The sequence below is a fragment of the Vigna umbellata genome, chromosome 8 (assembly GCF_029865625.1).
Source record: "Vigna umbellata cultivar VRB3 chromosome 8, Vumbellata_1.0, whole genome shotgun sequence".
NCBI lineage: Eukaryota > Viridiplantae > Streptophyta > Magnoliopsida > Fabales > Fabaceae > Vigna > Vigna umbellata.
In genome coordinates this window covers 39613937-39636815 of record NC_142172.1, presented here as the reverse complement: position 1 = coordinate 39636815, position 22879 = coordinate 39613937, and the positions used below count along the sequence as shown (strand labels likewise).

At 32.0% G+C, this 22879-nt stretch overlaps 1 protein-coding gene across 3 annotated transcripts; it reads left to right on the top strand.

The window, feature by feature from the left end:
* The first annotated feature begins 2450 nt into the window (after positions 1–2450).
* LOC124848393 (Zn-dependent exopeptidases superfamily protein) lies at positions 2451–22174 on the top strand. Of its 3 annotated transcripts, none has more exons than XM_047326053.2 (14): positions 2451–2528; positions 2942–3313; positions 4027–4265; positions 6475–6631; positions 9599–9676; positions 11217–11291; positions 11388–11507; positions 12018–12182; positions 12356–12878; positions 12960–13116; positions 13845–13954; positions 15524–15636; positions 17282–17639; positions 21759–22174. In XM_047326053.2, exons 2-14 carry the CDS (start codon positions 2978–2980, stop codon positions 22058–22060), a joined length of 2733 nt encoding a protein of 910 aa, XP_047182009.2. In that variant the 5' UTR covers positions 2451–2528; positions 2942–2977; the 3' UTR covers positions 22061–22174. The 3 variants fall into 3 exon arrangements, with proteins under 3 accessions (XP_047182009.2, XP_047182010.2, XP_047182008.2); XM_047326054.2 differs by having other exon boundaries at positions 2454–2528; positions 2951–3313; XM_047326052.2 differs by lacking the exon at positions 2451–2528 and having other exon boundaries at positions 2592–3313.
* The last annotated feature ends 705 nt before the right edge of the window (positions 22175–22879 follow it).

The following is a 22879-nucleotide window of genomic DNA, read 5'->3' as shown; positions in this document are numbered from 1 at the left end:
TGTGGACTCATTAAACACTAGTGTGTAGCTTCGAGTTTGATACTGAATATGTAGGGTTAACTATTTTAGAAATACCTTTTATTAATGAAACGTTAAATACATCTCAACCGAGCAATGACATAATATGACGAAGGAATAAACTCTTCAAAGTAATAAAAAATAAACTGTTGTTTTATTTATGGAAAGGATATGGGGTAAAAAGAAAAGATTAAATTATAAATCAATATTTTGATTGTATTTTTTTAATCAGCCAAAATGAATTAATTATACAAAGTATTTGAGGTGTGACAATCTATATTAAAAAAAATATAACACAACCATATATAGTTTATTATTGTATATTTATGATAGTTGAAGAGTAGGAGCTTAAGAAAAAAAAAAAAACTCAATATGTTATTTATCCTATTTTAGTATCTATTTATCTGGGAAATAGAATAGACAGGAAGGATATAATTTATATTATTGTTTTGGAAAGCCCATAACTCGATACACATTGGAGGCCCAATACACTGGTTAAAATGAATTATTATCATTTTGTTGTTTTTTATTTTCATTCTAACTAAACTATTTCTAAGAACAACAACTTGTCGCATAATACACAATTCAGAACTTTTTTTTATGAAAAGTTGAATTTTAGATTGTATAGTATATTTTTTTCCCATAAAAAATGACTTATGAATTAAAAAAATACAAAAAACATTTTATCATAAAGCAGAATGGCAAAGTAGAGATTTTGTTATTCCTGGTGATGCAGAAGAAAAACATTGGTGCAAAAAGAAATATTTGATTACTTATCTTTATTATACCGACTAGTCCATTAAATTGTGGACGTATGATATCTTTAATGGGTTGGCTCATGCTCTATTTATAGGTGTTAACTGAATGAGATTTTTTTATACTATGAAAACGGTGGTCATGGTTTAAATTAATATTTTAAAGCAATTATTTAAGTTATAAAATTTAAAATAAATTATTTAGATTTGCTGATACGATTAACAATGGATCTTCTCATAATTTAAAACTAAAAAAAAATTACACAGGCTAGCAATATTTAAACTTTTTTTTTCAGTGTCCCTCCACCTATTATATATACTACAACAACCTTTACCATTACTCAATCTCATGTGTAATGTATTAGTTTATTTTTCTTCTAATTTTATTGTTCTTCTATTATTTTATCTTTTTCTTTTCTCTATTGTTTTTCTCCACTTCTAATATTTTCGTCCTTCTTTTTCTTTTAATTTATTTTTGTCCCTAGGTAACATTTTTTTTATGTTTAGAATGTAATTTTCTCTCTTTTTAATTATAAAAAATATATTATTTTAAAGAAAATTAACATAATAGGTAAGTACTTGAAGGAAGAATGTGCATATTAAATAACTATGTTTGCGTATCATTTCAATATTTATAAAAAAGTCACTAAATTTGCATTTGATGGCACAACGTTGGGATTTCTTTAATTTTAAAAAAATGAAAGAAAAATCGTATGATGATTGACCATTTCAACAATAATATCATAAAATGAACTTTTGATTGCGGTATTTAAAAACTAATTCAATTATCATAACTCTATTTTAACGGTAACTGAAATACATAAAGATATTAATGTGTGTATGCGTTTATTGGTTTGGATGTGATTATGAATGAGCAATAATATAATAACAAAATTTAAATGGTATAACAATACTTTAAAATTAAAATTTCCCTTCAGAAAAAATAAACATATTTCATGTCAAATTTTATACCTTAAAATATTTTTTTTAATTTTTTAATTTCTATTATATTAAATTTAACAGTAACATTATTTTTAATCCCATTCAATTATCAAATAATAAAAAAAAATAGATTATCATATAAAAGATGTGATTTAATGTTTTAATATAAAAATAAAGTAAAATACTAAATATATAATTTATTTGAGAACAAAAGTGAAGGATAAAAGAAAAATGAGATAAAATTTAAACTGAAAACTAAATCAGAAGATATTTCAGTTCAACTATGAGAAAGTCAGCCGTGACACACACTTATAGAATTGTTGGTTTCATCTTGGTGTTACTTTGTCTCTCTCTGGGTCAGTTTAAATATTTTTTGTGTTCCATTAGAAATATTTCATTAGAAATGTTTTTCTCACTTTAGAATAATCAGTGTAAAGTGTATTTGTGTCTCCATTTTTTAAATATTTATATTATATTATAAGTTAATAATATATATGTAAATTAATTGAATTAAGATAACAATTATGTATAAAAAACCAGTTAATAATTATATTACAAAGATAAAATACGAATAGAATTTATCTATACAAAAAATATCCTTTTCATATTCAGTGCAGTATCCCGTATAGATAGTAATAAAAGATTAAAATATACTATTAGAAAAATAAATAAAATTATTATTTTACTTTTTATAACGAAAAACCGTTATTTTTATTTTCTTTTCTTTACTTCCGTCTCATTTGTACCAAACACAGATTATTGATTTCTCCGCCGAATGTTTTTTCAATTTTCTTGTTACATCCACCTACACAGGTTCTTGCTCACTTCATCTTTACTTTTCTTGTCAATATAAATGTTACGATAGATATCATGTTTTTTCTCGTTACTTTATCTGCCTAAATCGTTGCCTGATAATGAGTACATTTTGGAATTATAAATAAACATATACACGGGATCAAGTTTATATTTTTTCCTCTGGGTTGTGAAATTTGTCTGCAGCTATTTTGTGTTTGACCAATCGGATAATCTTATTTGCTTTAAAATTGCACTTTGGGTCTTGTGCAATTAGGCTTTAATTTGAGAAACCCCTACTAAGTCTCCTTTTAGTTGTTGTTGCATTGAGCAATGAACAAGTATTTGCCATCTTAAATTTGTTCTTTTTTGCGGGGAGCTGTTGTACTGTAACTTTGTATTGATGATTTGGCATTTGCCTTTTCACAAACAAGCTTGAGCAGGTAATTGAACCATAGAGTTTGTTCAAGATGAGGCAGAGGCGTGAAACTGCTTCAGCTGCATCTAAAGGGTCAATCGGTGGAGAAGAAAGTGAAGAGTCCAGTGAGGGCGCTGAAAGCAGAACCGCTGTTCATATTGGAAATCCAAGGAGGTCTTCATTTGTGTGGCTGGCCTTGTTGCTGATTATCATTTATTGCTGTTCATCCATATACCATTATCAGTTTCAGAGCATGCCAGTGCCTCTTACAGCAGATGAAGCTGGCAAGAGGGGATTTTCGGAGATCGAAGCATTCAAGCATGTCAAGGCCTTAACTGAGGTGGGGCCTCATCCAGTTGGTTCTGAAGCTCTGCATCTTGCTGTGCAGGTCAACTCTTTAACTTTGTTAATCTTTTCCTTCATTGTTGTTGTTCTCACTTCTTTGTTATCCTTGTTTCTTTGTATCACAAGTATCAAGAGTAAGATGTTGTGGATTACACGATTTTTCTTCCATAGGAAATAAATAAAAGGAAATATGGCAATCAATTAATTGTATAGGGAAGCCAGTAGGGTGGGGAGGGTGTGAGAAGTACTTTCCCTCTATCCGTCCCCATTTATGTTAGCAGGTATCCAATAGGGTAGCGAGAATCTGCGACCCGGGAGTATATGGGATTTCAATGTTATATTAGCATCATCTAATGTTGTTATGTGCTTATTCTCTGACAAAAAAACATTATGGAAATGATGACTTTTTTTTTTTTTTTTTTTTTTTTATCTCATCCAAATTCTGTAAATAAACAAATATCCATGGGCTGGGTATTATAATATCCACCACCCATTGGGTATGCATCCTCCTCCCTGTTCCTTGCTGAGTCCTTTGCGCTATAATTACATTGTCTCAAACATGCTTATGTTCTGGATGTAAACATCCTTTATGTAATTTTAAGTTCATGATAGGTTATTACATGTGTGGTTTGTTATTAATATTCACTATATTTATAATGAACAAAAGGAGTACAAACAACCTATACAACTGATTGTGGTAATTTATTAGCCTGTTCTGTTTATTATATGTTTACTTTGATAAGCTTCCTACTGCAGTACGTTTTGACAGCATGTCAAAATATTAAGAAAACAGCTCTCTGGGAGGTAGATGTTGAAGTGGATATTTTTCATGCAAAGTCTGGTGCAAATAATCTCGGTAGTGGCTTGCTTTCTGGGAGAACACTTGTTTATTCAGATCTGAACCATGTCGTAGTAAGAATCTTGCCGAAATATGTATCTGAAGCAAGAGAGCAATCTATTCTGGTCTCTTCTCATATTGATACTGTTTTTTCAACGTATGTTCTCTTAATCTATTTGTTTTCACACTTCTGTTTTAATCAATCATTGTTTTTGTCTTTTTTATTACTACGCACTTATCATTGTGGCCTGATATGGTATCATAAATGTGTTGTACGAGGGGGTTTGTGTGTGTGTAATTTTGTAAATCTATGGTCTATGAAGGACCACTAGTATAAGACTCTGCTTAGTGTGCTGCTGGAGAGGGTAATTTCATTGTGGGGCACACCTGGCTTTTTTAAAATAACCTCGCATTAGTTCTAAATAAAAGAACACTAAGTTCTTTGTTCAGTAAGAGCAGGACAATAATTATACAGGAACCCCGGTATTGGCTGGAGAAAAACACTATCTTCTTCTAATTATTAATGAGATCCTCACAACTGTCATGAATTTTAAAATATTCCTGTTGATAATGCTCTTTTCATTGCTTAATTAGTCAGCAATAAGTAACTTGCATCACTACTAGAGGTGGTGCAGCACATTTAAAATTTTGGGTTTAATTGGCTTAGAAGGTAGACTTTAAGCTAAATAAATCTCAAAACCAACTTATAAGATGAGATTCACATCTACTTATATCTAATGGATGTGAGATTTCCAACATATCCTTTCATGGTAAGAACTGGACATTGAGGTTGAGAATAGTGGAGTACCTAATAGTGAGTGACAATATAGACCCAACAAACTGTTTTAGGATAAATTCTACTATCTTAGAAGTGCTTAACTTAACTTCATAAAACCAACTTGTTTGTAAAGATTTGTATCAGCTTATATATTATAAATTGACCATATATTTAGTTGATGTAAGATCTCAACAAGAAGAAATGGTTATTGAATGCTTTTTCTCGTACATGTTGGGAACCAGACTAGACTTATCAGTAAAAGAATCTCTGATGCCAATTTGTGATGTCATTGTCAAGTTCTTATATAGAGAGCTAACAACAACTCAGCTGGCAGCCTGGGCGGATATAGCTGATGCATAACTGTATACTTTTTCTATGCATTAAAGGAAATAATGATCTGGTGGGACTTGACACGCTGCATTAAGATGGCGCAAGATGCAGCTCCTTTTAGTTTGATGTGATTATAATTTACATCTATAGGTCAATGGTAAAATACTATTTTTGTGAAAACTTTTTTCTCCTTGGAACAACAAAATGGCATACTTTTTGTAGACGATCATGGACTTATAAATTGAAATTGTAATATGGTTACATTTAAGCATGGCTGATGATATGATATGGTTGGACATTGGACCATTCTTATATGTTATAAAATGAATGTTTTGGCATATTATTGTTGCTGTTTATTATTGTTGCTGTTTATTATTGTTGTCATTGCATTCATTTATTATTGTTGTTCTGGTCATTACATTGCATCGTAGTGTTTGTGGATATGAGGCAGGGAGCTTGGTTCCCCTTAGCCAGTATCTCAGATTCCTATTATCTGAAGTAGAAGAGCTTTTTCCCTATACATGGCCCCTCTTAATTGGTCTCAAATTAGTTAAGAAATTGGCTTTTGAATACAAGCTAGGGATCTAATACAAAAAAGTGATCACATCTTTGGCTTAAAAATTAAATGAAACTGGTTATAGAGTAATGTTTTTCAGTTCTTGCTTTGATATGCTGATTATATTGTTTTATGCTAGTTAAACTTAAGTGACTTTTCACATCTTTTGTACATCATATGTAGTTGAATACTGTTTAATAAGAGTCTGTTTATTATCAGTATGTCAAAATTAAACTCGCATACGTCCAAGCATGTGGTGCTGCATTAGACTCCAAAATTTTAGTAGATTTGGCAACACGTGGTTGGATGTGGAACTGCAAAGAAGTTTATAACAGTGATTGTGGATCAAAATTAAACTCATTGAGTAATAACATTATGAAAATAGGAGCATAATGGTCTTGGAAGGACATTTGAGAAGTGGCATTTTTCTACTAGTTGGAAATTGTAAAGGGGACATCGATAAGAATTCTTCATATATTGAGAATATTTGCATTCAAACATTTTTAGTAAACATCAATTTTTTAGAATTTTCCATTAGATTCTCTTTATGCTATTGCTTGGTGCTATGCTTCTGCACTTCCTAGCAAGCATGCAAAGTGACAGCTCTAAATTTTTCTGCTTTTCATTTGAATATTTGAAAATTTTGAATCAGTTAAGTGCACTTCATTATTTTCTGCTAAAAATATAGCACTGATTTAACAGGGCAGGGGCCGGAGACTGCAGTTCATGTGTAGGTGTTATGCTGGAACTTGCTCGTGGGATTTCTCAATGGGCTCATGGATTTAAGAGAGCTGTTATATTCTTATTTAATACAGGTGAGGAGGAGGGTCTTAATGGTGCTCATAGCTTCGTAACTCAGGTATGGAATTGTTTGCCATTTGTTAATGCATCCTTATATTTAGTAGTTCTCTTGTTTCTCGTCTGTTTTGAAAATATGGTTTTTAAATTTGCAGATTATAGGACTGATATTGGGATTAGAAGAAATCTAAATTATAAAGATTTATTGGTTATATCTATTGGAAAAATGATAATGGACTATATTTCAATTTTCAATTGAGCCCTTCAATTTTGATCTGCCTCATCTATTTGGCCTGGAACATGTGATGTTATTAATGATTATAATTTTCCCCTTGCTTATTTGAAAGATATGCTTAAAGTGAATTGAAAATATACTATTTTATTTTTTGTCATATTAAGATTTACATTGCATTTTCATTCTTAATTTTTGGAAAACATATTAGGTAATTTCAAGATTTTTTCTTGCATTATTTAAAGATATTTTTTCCCAAATTTTAGTGAAAAACATTGGCATTTAGTATATTCTAATATCATTATTATTCTTTTAAAATAATTCCTAAAATTTATTTTCAAATGAAGCAAGCATCTCTATTATGCAAGCTTCAAAAGTTTTGAAAGCATTTTAATACAAAACTTTAATTATCATTTTTATTTATCATTAATGCAAATTAAAATAAACAAAAAGTATAGTAGACTACAAAACGGTTTGCCATGTCTATGTTTATCTAATCACATGGTTCATTTGTTATTATCATACTGCAGACCTTTTTTTTTTTTTTCGTAAAACTTATGTTAGGTATCACTATGTACTTTGACATCTCAGTTATGTTGATATTCCAAAGAACATCAATCATTTGTTATCATGTGAAAATTTATTAAATAAAAGAAAAAACGAATAAACAAAAAGTATGGGGACCAAACTCTTGTAAAACAGATGAACAACTTTCCAAAAAGCCTGTACAATTCTGAATATGGGAAGAAAAAGCAAATAAAAAAAACTGCCAAGAAAACCTATACAAATTTGAACATAGGAAGAATAGTCCTATTATGAAAAAAATCAAAGTCTATCATAGTAGGCAAAACCCAAGTACCGTTTAAAACCTTCTTCGTTTCCCAGACCTAAACCTATCAACTTATCTGACCAGTGATTATCATAATGCATACTTTGACTTTCAAATTCTTTATATTAGAAGTGTGACAATTTTCTTACCAACAATATCAAAATTAGGAGTATGCTAAGAAAATACCAAATCTAGAACTTCATTGCGTTTCTCTATGATGACATTTTTTAAACTTCTATTAGGAATATCAGTTTCTGGTGGGTTTATTGTGACTGGATTGCTAAGGTATTGTTATTATGAATTTGCTCATACACGAAGAGAGCACAAACTATCAATTAAAAAGAATTAGGACCTATATATTTAAGCTTAAAAAAATGATTCTATTATGCAGCATTTTTGTAGAGTATTCCCTGCCCCCCCCCCAACAATTATTCTTAGCTTTTGCGAAAAACACTAATTCAACTTTTTTAAGGTTTCTGTTATTTGCTTATGGAACTATTATAATTTTTCCAGAGTAAATCAGGTTTCTTCTCCTAAGAGATGTGAATATTAGATTGTTCTCCTTTCATATGTTGAAATATGTAGTTTAGTCTCCTTTTAAGTTAATATTGTTAAAGTAATTACACTTATTTTTCCGAATAAATGTGAATATTAACGTTATCATCCTCTCTTATGTTGAAATATATAGTTTACTGCATTTAAATTAACACCATAAAAAGAATATTCTTTAAAATATGCTAAAATATTTATAATTTGCCAAGCTAGCCTTTAGTCATTTCATGCCCTATAGCTTCTCTTTGTAATGGATTGCAGGCAAAGTAAAATTGTTTTGAGAGTGACAAAACCTTTAATTTAACCAAATTTGTTGTTTGTAGTCTATAAATGGCTAGAAATGACGCTTAACGAAGAAAAAAAAATATTACTGAAAATGTATTATATGAAACAAGTAGCTTAGTATCATATATTTTTAATAGAAAATATTTAGTTATAAATAATCTTTAGTGAAGATTAATAGACTGTTTGTAGAAAATATAGAAATTGTAAAAAAGAGTGGTGTGTTCTAATCTATTAAAAGAGAAAACTATATATTTTAAAATATGAAAAAAGAAAAGTAATATTTACATTTTGTAGTAGTAAATGTAACTATATATTTAGTCATAAAATTAATTTTAATGAAAATTTAAAAAGAGAATAAAGTTTAATATATTTGTCAAGGGAAGATTACAACAAAAGAGGGGAAGGTGGTGTTTGTTAGGCGATGGTAATAATTTGATAGTAGTTTTCTAGCAGAAGCTAACAATTTTATTGTGAAATTTAAAACAGAGTAAAGAACTTGTCAGATGATGGGAGTTTACACTTCATATTTTAGTCTAAAGAGGAGAGTGTAATTTACTCAATTTTTAAGCACATATTTTAATTGGAATGACACTTTAATATTGTTTAAGGTTTTAAGTTAGCAATTATATGCTGTACCTGTGCTTTTATTTGGTGCATTGCATCGGAGTATGCCTCTTGTATTTTGGCTGTAGAATTGTATTTGGTGTAAAGCACATGGTCTGTTCGTGAAGGTTTATCTAAAATATTCGCAGAGTAATCACACACCGTGCTTCATTGATGTTCTCTATTTTCTTTGTTGTTCTTGTTTTCCCTCTTTGTTAAGTAGGGCCCCTCATCCTCAAAATCCCTTGTAATATTGTTTTCTCCATTATTTGGCTGTAGTTTCTGCTGTACTTTGTTATCCGTTGTGGGTTTTGACCTTACTGCATGAAAGCATAGATGCTTGAAAAATCTTGTACTTTCTGCCTAGTGAGGCCTGAAATGCGTTGTTTCCTCTTTTTCTTCAGAATCTGTTAGTATTAGAAGTTCTCTCAAGCTGTTACAAAATGTTGGAATGTATTTTTATTGGTATCTAAGATACACTTGTTGTATAGAATCATTATCACTAATAAACGAAATTTTTGATGCAGCATCCTTGGAGCAAAACTGTTCGAATGGCTATTGATTTAGAGGCCATGGGCATTGGAGGGAAGTCTAGCATTTTCCAGGTGTTTATTGATAACTTAATTTTTTATGAAATTGTAGTGTGTTCTTTGTGAAAATGTTTCTATGTTTCCACTTTAAATTACCAAATTGCTACATTGTTTTTATCTTGTTTTCTTTTGGTATTAGAGTACTGAATTCTCGTGGTACGAATATAGTTATTTAACAGACAGTTATTTCGTTTTGAAGATAGACTGTTAGTTGTTATGGCCTGTATGTTTTTTACTGGAGTTACTTTTGTTTATGTTTCCTGTTGAGGATAACTATCTTCTATAAATAGTTGTATCTTTTCTATTTGTAAGTAACTTTTAAGAAATACTTTTTCTTGGTGGACATCTACTCTCTGTTTTTCTATTAATGCGTAACAAAATGAAAATAGGGTCATAATCTTGTCAATAGAAGTGAATTACAGAAAATGAAACATATAACATTTTCTCAAATCAAACATGCCCTTAGTTTTGTTTGTTGGCAAATTTTTTCTGCGTCTTTGGTATTGAAATAGATGGAATAGAGATCACATGTTAATGCTGTCATAGCTGTTTCAGTTGGACCATAATGAATATAAAATCTTCCCTGTCTTAGGAATAAAAGCAATCTTCTACCTTCGTTGGTATGAACATTGTTTATCTCAGTCTCTTTTGATTGTACCTGGTCCTAGTAACTGTAATCTTTTGCCTTTGTAGACCGAATGGTCCTAAATTCAATCTTCGTTGTCCTCCCTCTAAAAATTTGAATTTCAAAACAATGTTGAGTTGGCATGAGCATGGCCGTGCTTCAAGACCAAAGGGCTCTCATGTGAGGGGGGTGAGTTAGGAATAAAATCAATCTGTGCATTAACATATCTACGTAACTTTTTGGAGCATTGTTTATTGACACCATGTAAGTGCTTGATATCAAATAAAGTTCTTCAACCATTTAAGGTTTAAAATAACTTTTGACAGTAGCAGAAGTTGCGCAGCTTAGTCCCAGGTCCTTGTTACTTCTATTTAGATGCCTTATTTAATCAAAATAATTATTTCTACTTGTCATTGCCGCATGTTTACTGTTCTGAAAATTAATGTTTTTTCTATTAAAACAAATATATTAAAAATGAATTGCAAAAATTATTCATACCATGCTTGTTTTATTGGAAATAGAGTTGTTTTACAAAAACTTATACTTTCCTGTGCTGTCTTGTCCCAAATTTCCAAGATTCTTCATTCTTTGATGAGTTCATTTTAACTGGAACTTTTAATGGTCTTGTTTGCCTTTTCTGTACGTCCATAGACTTGAGTTATTAGCAATTGCTCATTTTCACGTGATTTTAATAACACAGTCAAGTGAAAAATAACTTCCATTCTTCCATTGACAAGTCATCCCTTTTTTTGGTGGTTTCTCGTGTATTATGTTTAATATTGAACCTTAAAAACTATTATTCAATCTTGTCTAGAAACTTTTAAGATAGAAATATTATCCAGTTATTTAGTATCTGAATCTTTTCTTTCTGCAGTTTATTAATTCTTCTAACAAGTTCATGTCTCTTTTTAATGGCTTTGCATTTAGTAGGCTGGACCTCATCCTTGGGCTGCTGAGAACTTTGCTTTAGTAGCAAAATACCCATCTGGTCAAGTTATTGCACAGGTTTGTTGGTTTCTTTAATTGAACGTTTGACCTTTACCTATTTTATATTGTTATTTTTTGAATAATCACTCAAATCTACCGATATTTGTCCTACAGGATTTGTTTGCTTCTGGGGCTATAAAATCTGCAACTGATTTCCAAGTGTACAAAGAAGTTGCTGGCCTTTCTGGGCTTGATTTTGCATTTTTAGATAACACTGCTGTATATCATACCAAGGTTTCCTTCTGTCCTTACTTTTTTATGAAATACTTGGACTGCTTTTTGTTCTACATTTTATTTCTAACCATGAAAATTCACTGTGTTTTGTGGAAAGAATGAGACTTAACATAACAACTCTTCAAGATAGCTTTAGAACAATAGTAATTTCTTAGAATTTGAGTTCGTGTTTAATTTAATCATATAAAACCGATTTGCGACTTATGAGATGATGCTTGTTCCTCACTTGTGTATTTGCCGTATCTGTAGCTAATATGGTAAAATCTTAAGTCCCACATCAATTAATGATAAGTCTCATCTTACTGCTTGTTCTGTAAGGATGAGTTAGATCGAATCCTAAATTCTGAAAATAAATAATGGTTTTATAGCCTACAATGTGTTGACTCTGATACAATATTGAATGACATCATGAGTGGTTGAAGTGAATGGATATCGTGAGAGAAATAAGGAGTTTATTAAACTGTTTTCGTATCCAATGACAATAATAATGTTATGTTTTTCCTTGTGCAGAATGATAAACTAGAGCTTTTGAAGACTGGATCTCTTCAACATCTGGGGGAAAATATGCTTGCTTTCTTGCTTCATATTGGGGCATCTTCTCATATTCCAGAAGGCAATTCAACTGAAGCAGAGGAGGATATAAGAAAGAACAGTGCCATATATTTTGACATTTTGGTAAGTTATTACTGGAAAGAAAATTTGGTCATTCTGATTTGCGAATCATATTCCAATTCTATGCTATAGTGTGTACAATCATGTACTATTTTCAATATAACAGTGGTAGTAGCGTAGTATGCTACTGTCATACCATTAGCCTCTGATATGTTGTAAATGTCGTATTTTTCCAGGGAATGTATATGGTTGTATACCGTCAAAAGTTTGCTAATATGCTCCATAATTCAGTGATAATGCAGTCACTTCTAATATGGACTACATCCTTAATTATGGGTGGTATACCAGCTGTAGTTTCATTGGCTTTGTCATTTTTGAGTGTTCTCCTCATGTGGGTGTTTGCCTTAAGTTTCTCCTTCCTTGTTGCATTTCTCCTTCCTTTCATATCTTCATCACCAGTACCATATGTTTCAAGCCCATTATTGGTGGTTGGATTATTTGGTGCACCAGCTTTTCTTGGAGCATTGATTGGTCAATATTTGGGTTTTCTTCTACTTCAAAAATATCTTCTGAATGCACACTCAAAGAGAAGGCAATTGCCCCTCATTATTAAAGCTGCTGTTGTCAAGATGGAGGCTGAAAGATGGCTCTTTAAAGCTGGATCCTTTCAATGGCTTATACTTCTCATTTTGGGAAACTATTTTAAAATTGGTTCTTCTTACTTGGCTCTTGTTTGGTTAGTTTCTCCGGCATTTGCATGTAACTATCACTACCTTATATTTTCCTCTGTTAGAACACATTTTTTTTTTCATGCTACTAAATTTTGGTTGAATTATCCAGATGGTTTTTTTGAAGCAACATTAACCTCAGAAAGGTTACCAAAGCCACTCAAACTGATAACGCTAATTCTGGGGTTAGCCACACCAATTTTATTCTCTGCAGGCATATTTATTCGGCTTGCGGCCACACTCATAGGGGGTATGGTTCGATTTGATAGGTAAATCATTTTCCCCCTAATCAGTATATGTGGACTGACCTGTAATGAGCTAAGTCTATTGCTTAGTGCTTTGGTAATGATGCTTATTTTCATTTTTTGGTGTGGTGTGGGTGTTACTGCCTGTGTTTGTTTTACATGTTTGTATTCTACAATGGTCTGCTGCAGGGGATAAGAATAGAAACATTAAAGGCAAATCATGGAAGGAGATAAACAGATCAAGAAAGATCTGAAAACGTTTTGCCTTTTAGTGGGCTATACCAGTGCTGAAATTGAACTTTAAAATGGAATTTCTATTTTTAGTCATCTTTTAATTATGTTGGAGGCTATTCTTATGCAAATTTACTAGCATTTGTTGGTATAAAATAAATTTTGTTGATGAAGAAAATTGAATTGTAAAAAGGAAATAAGAAATCTTTCATGAAAAGGAAGTCCAATAAGAATTGTTTGATTATTTATTGGTATCATTGATGTGTTAGGATAGGAGTCATGATTGGAAGTGTTAATGGGCCCATTTAGCTGAAGCCCAATTACTTCCTTCTAAAATACACTTAATCACTGATTTGATATCAGATTGCCTCCTTCAGTCAGTTGCATACATCCTCACTTGTCTATTGTTGCCAATGGCATTGTCTTTAGACTCACTACTCCTATTAACACCATTAATCTTTTTCACAGGTCAATTTTCACTTTTACAGTTAACATCTAATTTACTTTTCTTTACCATACAGGAATCCTGGTGGTACTCCTGAATGGCTGGGAGGTTTTGTGATTGCTGCTTTTATTGCTTCTCTTCTATCTTTGACCTTGGTGTACCTTCTTTCATATGTCCATCTTTCAGGTTTGCTTACTGTATGTTCTTTTCCAAGCAATGCTTTAGTCTTACTATTTATGATACTGGGGATGCTACTTGCTTGTTTTAATAAATGGATGCCAATTTTTAAAAAACTTATTGTCACCTGACATCGTATTTGAACCTCATAAAAATTTGACATGTATTTTTTCTTTTTTCCTTGGACTTTTTTTGTTTAAGTGGGAGTTATATGAAATATAAATTTAGTTAAAGCCACAAAATTACTCTTGGTTAGAGGTTTGAAGAACATATTTTAGCACAAGTCTCACAATTTAAGTATCTAGACCCATCATACGAAATGAGAAAGAAATAGAGGGACATATGAACCACAATATTCATGTGGGGTGAATGAAATGAGCATGTTTCAACTATTTGGTTTTACAAAATGGTACTAGTGTACCATTCAAATTTGCAATAGCAACAGAAAAGTCTTATCCCGCTAGGTGCCGTCAATTACATAGATCACATGATGCCATTCAACTCAATTAAAGATCAAAGTTTCAAACATATTGTTTACCTTAAGATCCATATTGACCAAATCTTCTAATGTCCTTCCTGGCCGATGAGAAAACGAAAGGGGACCATTCTAATATTCAATTTGGGAAAGGATATTGTCGCAACATTTAAGAAAGATGAGCAGGTAAGGGATAAGTTCTAGGGTTGATTGTCACATATTATCTTGGATCAAAATTTGGGATCTTATAGCCCAGAAGTCTATAAATTTCTGACAGACAAAACTTAATATTGTCACAAAATGAAAACTTAATTTTCTTTCAGAATTCATATATCTCCTATTGCATTAAAAATACATCCTTGTATAGACAAAATTATATGCCACTCTAGACAACCATAAAAAGGCCCACTAAATTCCACTTAATTCTTACCAAGTAGTTTTTAATGTCCATTGGCAATTAATTCCTACTAGTGCTGCCTATAATTCCTACTATATGCATCATTAGTTCCCATCTTCCCTTCTGGTTTTTGATCTTCCCATGTGACAATTCAGCCACTTAATTAAAAAAACGTAATAAATATTACCAAGGACACTCAAAATGATATTGATTCCCTATGGATCATATCATGGTCTCTCTCTCTCCAAATGTCTAATTAATTTTGATATATCAACACTCCATGTCAAGTTAGTCCACAGATGTCCAACATACCCCACTTGCTTACAAGAAACTCAAAGTTGGGCTTAAACAAACCTTTAGTAAGAATGTCAACTACTTGTTGTGAAGTAGGAACAAAAGGAATGCAAATTAGACCGGTGTTGGCCTTTTCCTTTATGAAATGTCTATCAATTTGAACATATTTGGCTTGACCATGTTTATACCCTCAAAAACAAACATCAAGGATCAAAACTTTTAGGTATTTGAGTTAATAATTCAAAGGTCTGGTCTTCACACATAATTGTTGTTTATTGAGGAATTGTTGACTCTATAAGTTTGAAGTATAATTAAATGATACATTTTGTAAAATATTAAGGAATGCTTTTTAAGCATTTTGAAACTTAATATTCCATGATGTTCTTTCTTGTATTGGTAATATGATGTCCAGGTGCTAAAAAGGCTATCATCCTAGCTACCCTAATGTTATTTGCTTCATCACTTGCAATTGTATTATCGGGTGTCGTTCCTCCTTTTTCAGAAGACATTGCTAGAGCTGTGAATGTAAGTTTTTATTTGCATATAAATTTTACAGTCTTTTTTGTCACTTAATAGCTAACAGAAGCACTTATTCTACCTCATATAGTATGAATACACATAGAACTTCTCTTCCCTGGTTTGAATTATGTTTGTCTACTAGTAGTGTAGTTTATATTGTTTGTTTTTTATTTTTTTTTATCAGCAAGAGAAAAGTTATAAATGAATGAAGCACTTGGGATGTGATGTATTTACAATATTACTAAATAAAAGGATAGCTAGAAATAATCACTAGAATATGATGTGATGTATTTACAATATTACTATAATTACATATTTTTAACTCTCTTCCTCAGGTTGGAACATATAAACCATATTCACCAAGCTTGTCACATACAACAATATTAAGGACTTCATAATGACTTAGTTGAAACAGCCAACCTTGGTCTTTTGGATTGACAAAGCTAGTGGTGATGTCTTGGGATAATATTTCCTCTCTAATTAAATGGAAATTTATCTCTATATTTGAGGAAACACGCAAGGTTCTTGATTATCACATGAGTGCCATTTGTGTAACCTCCACAAATCTCTTTGAGCAACTCATTGAGCCCGATAAGCTCTCAAGTGGTCTAAGTTTTGACTCGATACTCCATTTCTGCATTAGGTCTAGCAACTATATTTGATTCCTTGCTTTTCCTCAAAATCAGATTATCACCAGTAAAGATTGAACGGTCACCCATATCCCGCAGTCTAAATACAGCCTTTGTCTTTGTATAATGAATCTTTTCTTAGACCTCCTTCAATATACTTCAAGTTGTGCACTACTGCACCTCTGGGTTCTTCACATGGAGAGCTAAGAAATTGACTTGCTACACTGAATGCAAAGGAGATGCCTGGACAAATGACAATCAAACAGTTTGGTTTCCCAACTGGTCTTTTGTTCCTTTAAGGGTGTGAAAATGACTCGCTTATCTTCACAGAAGATTGGCATTAGGATTCATAGGATAGGAGAATCACCAGGTTTAGTATTCATCAATCGTGTATTCTCTTGGATGCCCATCACATATTTTATTTGGCAGATCACAATAATGTTCTTGGATTGTGCTACCTCTTTCCTGAAGAAATGTTGTAGTCTGCAAGATATTTGATCTGAAAGTGGCAACAAAGATGATTCTTTACCTATTCATTGCCCTGGCAATCATTACCTGTAATTATAATTATCATTGAACGTTGACCTTTGTACTTACTATGGAGAATGGTGATTCCTGATATTCTTATGTTGTTTACTGTCAATACATCCACTTCATCTTATTGAATATCCTAAAATATTTATAAAATATATTCTGTTGGTTTAGAATCAACTTGTCATCTAATTGAGGATGTAATATTATGAGTTGTTTGCTATTCATAATGCTTATTTATTTATTTTTTCATTTTTAGTCTTAATTTTCTTACCATACTAGGGATTGGGCTTGTAATAGCGATACTACTTTATTTGACCTTTTAGTAAAAGTCTGTATATTGCAACACATTATTATACACCATATGAATATAATGTCATTAATCCTATTATTTTATTTATTTGTCTTTCTCCTTCCCTATCATAACCATTTAATTTGACAATTACCAAGTACAACTAGCATAACAACTAAAAATTTCTCTTTATTTTCAGGTTGTACATGTTGTTGATGCCACAGGAAAACCCGAAGAAGGACAAAATCTTAAATCATATTTATCTTTATTTTCTACTACTCCTGGAAATTTGAACAAGGAGGTTCAAGAGATTAATGAAAGTTTTGTATGTGGTAGAGACAAAACAGTTGATTTTGTGACTTTCTTGGTCAAATACGGTTGTTGGGCTTATAATGACACCGTTAGTGGCTGGTCTGAGATGGATATTCCTACAATGCATGTCCTTGGTGATGCTGAAGGAAATGGAAGAATAACAGAAGTTTCAATTGATACAAAGGGTTCTATCCGTTGGGTTCTTGCAATCAACACAGAAGAAATAGAAGATTTTGAACTTAAAGGTATCGAGTTGTGTTTCTAAATAATCATCAGTTTGAGCATGTGATAGGTGTTAGAGTTAAAAATCTAGTATTCGAGGTACCAGGCCTCCAGGGAGAAAAAAAAAAATAGTGAATAGTATTCTCATCCCCCAAAAGTTCATTACAATGCTTATATTCATTGCATATACTAATGGTTTACTTGTATATCATGGTAACCACGTAAAAACAATACAAAAGAGTTCTACCAGAAAGATCCCCACAAAACAATCACAATACTCTCTCTCAATACACATAATCATACCAATCTGCGGGCCTCATAATATTTCTTTTGGGCCTAGCACTAACACTTGGATTGTTAGCTTCAATTGATCCATTATTCTCCTGAATGCATCTTGTATCAGCATGAGTTTTCAAAAATTGGCTGACACCATGCTGGTCAATGTTGGAATTTTGTGACTCAAACAACATTTGGTTGAAAGAGTCAAATAAGTTAAATAAAAATATATTCCTATCCTATTTTTTAGGAGGATTTTATGCATTATTTAATTAATTAAGTTTAGTAGATATTTCTCAAAGTCGGTTACAAATTTTGTATATTTATATACATAATTTGTAACCGACTTTGAGAAATATCTACTAAACTTAATTAATTAAATAATGCATAAAATGTTGGAATTTTGTGACTTAAACAACATTTGGTTGAAGGAGTCAAATAATTTAAATAAAAATATATCCCTATCCTATTTTTTAGGAGGATTTTATGCATTATTTAATTAATTAGATTTAGTACATATTTCTCAAAGTTGGTTACAAATCTTGTAGTTTAAATATTTAATGCTTATGCTCAATAAAAGATATCAGTTTTCCTTTCATTCTTTTGCCTCTTATACTTTAAAACCCAACAAATTGGTATCAGAGCATAAAGGATCTTACGGGATCTATGATATAACCCACAAACACCTACAACCACAAAATAGCCACCACACATAAGATGGAATCTCAAACATCCTTTACTACCGTTTCTGTACCTGTATTTGATGGACAAAACTATCAAATGTGGATTGTCAAAATGGAAGCATATCTAGATGCTAACGATGTATGGGAAGCAGTAGAAGAGGATTACAAAGTGTCTCCCTTTCCAAAAAATCCTATGGTTGCTCAAATGAAAAGTCACAAGGAAAAGAGGCTTCGAAAATCCAAAGCCAAATCAATTTTGTTCATAGCCGTATCTCCAATCATTTTCAATAGAATAATGACGTTGCAAACGGCATATGAAATATGGAAGTTTTTGAAGGAAGAGTACGAAGGCAGTGAGCGAATCAAAGGAATGCAAGCTTTGAATCTGGTTCGAGAACTTGAGATGCAGAGGATGAAAGATTCGGAGACAATCAAAGATTATGCGGACAAGCTTCTCGGCATTACAAACAAAATACGTCCTCTTGGCACTGATATTCCTGATTCTCGAATTGTTCAAAAAATACTTGTAACAATTCCAGAAAGATATGAAGCCACATTGACTTTCTTGGAGAACTCAAAAGATCTTTCTACTATTACCTTGGCAGAACTTTTGACCGCACTTCAGGCTCCAGAACAAAGAAGACTCATGAGAGAAGAAAGTCATATTGAAGGGGCTTTGATAGCTAAATTTCTGAAAAAAAAAGGGTAAGTCAGTAAGTTTCAACCACAAAAATGATAGTAAATCCTCTCATGTTTTTCCATCATGTCCTTTTTGTAAGAAAAACAATCATCCACATACAAAGTGTTGGTGGAGACCAGATGTGAAATGCCATAAATGTGGACAATTAGGGCATGTGGAGAAAATCTGCAAGTCATCAAAAACACAAGAGAATGTACAAGTTGTTGTTGAAGAAGATGAAGAAGAAGAACTTTTTGTTGTTTCTTGCTTTGCTACTGCAAGATCAACAGAAAGTTGGCTAATTGATAGTGGTTGCACGAATCACATGACTTACAATAAAGAATTATTCAAAGATCTTGATGCAACCTACAACACAAATGTCAGAATTGGAAACGGGGCAAAAATAGCAGTGAAGGGCAAAGGAACCATCGCGATCAAAGGTTGCACAGGTTTGAAATTAATTACTGATGTTCTATACGTTCCTGAAATTGACCAAAACTTGTTGAGTGTTGGCCAACTTCTAGAGAAAGGCTATAAAGTTCTATTTGAAGATAAAACCTGCATGATTAAAGATTTAGATAATAAAGAATTATTCAGAGTTCAAATGAAAGGCAAGAGCTTTGCTTTGAATTTGATTGATAAAGAGCAGTTTGATGTGCTCAAGGTTGAAGACAACATGCAGGTACAAGGGCTACCTGAATTTGAGGAGAAATCACCCGAATGCGCAACTTTGCAATATGAAAAACAAACAAGGTTACTTTTCCCAAAAGACAAATCTTGGAGAGCAACAAAGAACCTGTAGTTTGCAATTTCAAACCTATATGAACAACAAGTTTTGGTTAATTTCAGGAACGTATAAAACATCAGTAATTAATTTCAAACCTGTGCAACTTTTGATCACGATGATTCCTTTGTCCTTCACTGCTATTTTTGCTCCGTTTCCAATTCTGACATTTGTGTTGTATGTTGCATCAAGATCTTTGAATAATTCTTGATCGTAAGTCATGTGGTTCGTGCAACCACTATCAATTAGCCAACTTTCTGTTGATCTTGAAGTAGCAAAGCAAGAAACAACAAAAAGTTCTTCTTCTTCACCCTCTTCAACAGCAGCTTGTACATTCTCTTGTGTTTTTGTTGACTTGCAGATTTTCTCTACATGCCCTAATTGTCCACATTTATGGCATTTCACATTTGGCCTCCACCAACGCTTTGTATGTGGATGATTGTTTTTCTTACAAAAAGGACATGTGGAAAAATATGAGAGGATTTGCTTTCATTTTTGTGGCTGAAACTTCCTGACTTGCCCTTTTTTTCCAGCAATTTAGCTGTCAAAGCTCCTTCAATATGACCTTCTTCTCTCATGAGTCTTCTTTGTTTTGGAGCGTGAAGTGCGGTCAAAAGTTCTGACAAGGTAATAGTAGAAAGATCTTTTGAGTTCTCCAAGGAAGTCAATGTGGCTTCATATCTTTCTAGAATTGTTACAAGTATTTTTTGAACAATTCTAGAATCAAGAATCCTAGTGCCAAGAGGATGTATTTTGTTTGCAATGCCGAGAAGCTTGTCCGCATAATCTTTTATTGTCTCCGAATCTTTCATCCTCTGCATCTCAAGTTCTCAAACCAGATTCAAAGCTTGCATTCCTTTGATTCTCTCACTGCCTTCATACTCTTCCTTCAAAAACTTCCAGATTTCATATGCCGTTTTCAACGTCATTATTCTGTTGAAAATGACTGGAGATATAGCTGTGAACAAAATTGATTTGGCTTTGAATTTTCGAAGCCTCCTTTCTTTGTGATTTTTCATTTGAGCAACCGTAGGATTATCTGGCAAGGGAGACACTTTGTAGTCCTCTTCTACGGTTTCCCATACATCGTTAGCATCTAGATATGCTTCCATTTTGACAGCCCACATTTGATAGTTTTGTCCATCAAATACAGGTACATAAACGGTAGTAAAGGATGTTTGAGATTCCATCTTATGTGTGGTGGCTATTTGGTGGTTGTAAGTGTTTGTGGGTTATATCACATATCCCATAAGATCCTTTTTGCTCTTGATACCAATTGTTGTTTGAGTCTTCTTAATACTTTTTATATATCAATCTATCAGCGCAAACCAATTATCCTTGTAAGGCCTAAGCTTTAGGTAAATGGTTTTGTATCAACATCGATAGTAAACATCATCATTGTCTTCGTTAACATGCCTAATATGTTTGTTTACCAGAAGGTAAAATTATTGGGGTTGTAGAGTATCTAGACATGAATGAAATTAACGTATATAAAGTATGGAAATGAAATTGTTAAGGTAGTAAACCGTGATAACTCTTGCCTTGCATTTTACTTAAAGTGGCGTGAGTAAAAGATCATATTTACACATTCTATTACAAACTTGCCTTGTGGAGATGGATACATGCGTTGATTAAAATGATCGTTCTTGATGCTTGTTTCCCAATGTTGATATTATGATATTTCATTATCTAAAGTGTTGTTTTTCTGACTCAACCTCAGATGCAAGGGATTCTGAAGAATTGATTTCAGCTGGCAAAAAGAATGGTGTGGATGGTTGGCATATTATTCAGTTTTCTGGAGGAAAAAATGCACCCAAGTTGTTTGATCTGACTCTTTACTGGAGGTCAGGTTCAACTCATAAATCTGATACTCCTATTCTTAAGCTTAGAACTGATGTGGACAGATTAACACCAATAACCGAACGAGTCCTTAAGAAGCTTCCTCGTTGGTGTTCTTTGTTTGGAAAGTCTACATCTCCGTATAACTTTGCTTTCTTGAGAAATCTGTATGTTAATTTTTAGTTACTTGAAACTGTGACCTTTTATAGAATAAGTCTTAAAATCTTAAACTAATGTAGAATTTATTAAACAATTCTTAGCTCAATAGCTAATAGCTAAGTATATATTTTTTTCCAACGTGTTCTTGATATCTCTGTTATTCCCGGTAATTTTGCTAACAGGAAGCGGCCACAAAAAAATTCAGGCCTATGTTTCATTTGAGAAGAATAATGTTTTTCTACCTGAAAAAAAAACTAATTGGAGTCGGCTCAGTGTGTAAGTAATTGAATTGTGAATTTGTACTTTATTTGAGACCATTAATTAGTAGATAAAAACTTATATATATATATATATATATATATATATATATATATATATATATATATATATATATATATACACACGTGCAAAATAAACTAATCAGAATTTAAAGAAAATAACATTTTATCCAAATTTGTTTAATTTTTCTTTGTACTTTTTCTATCCAACCAAATGAACAAAAGCTGGACGTTATTCCTTTCAAATTCAAATAATTATATGATTATGTTTTGAGAGTAATGGTATAAATTTGGACACGATGCACAAGATCTATTAGTCAAGAAGTAATTCATTTTATGTTGAAACTTAAAATGATACAGAGAAAAAGCTGATATTTTGGTTATGGAACCAGTGAGTGAAGCCTAGTCTGTGCTCCTTAGCATGGTACCCAAAATGTTTGGAGTTTGAAGACTAACATATGTAAATGAAAATAACTAACCCGGGTTTTTATCACAATTATATCTAATCCTTCCCTTCATCGATTAATTAGTTTTTAACTTTTGATTAAAAAAGCTAAGCCCTGGA

Coding starts and splice junctions, on each gene's coding strand:
- LOC124848393 (XM_047326053.2), top strand. CDS start 2,978: ATGAGGCAGAGGCGTGAAACTGCTTCAGCTGCATCTAAAGGGTCAATC. Junction 6,632..9,598: donor CTCATAGCTTCGTAACTCAG/GTATGGAATTGT, acceptor TTTTTGATGCAG/CATCCTTGGAGCAAAACTGT. Junction 11,292..11,387: donor CTGGTCAAGTTATTGCACAG/GTTTGTTGGTTT, acceptor TTTGTCCTACAG/GATTTGTTTGCTTCTGGGGC.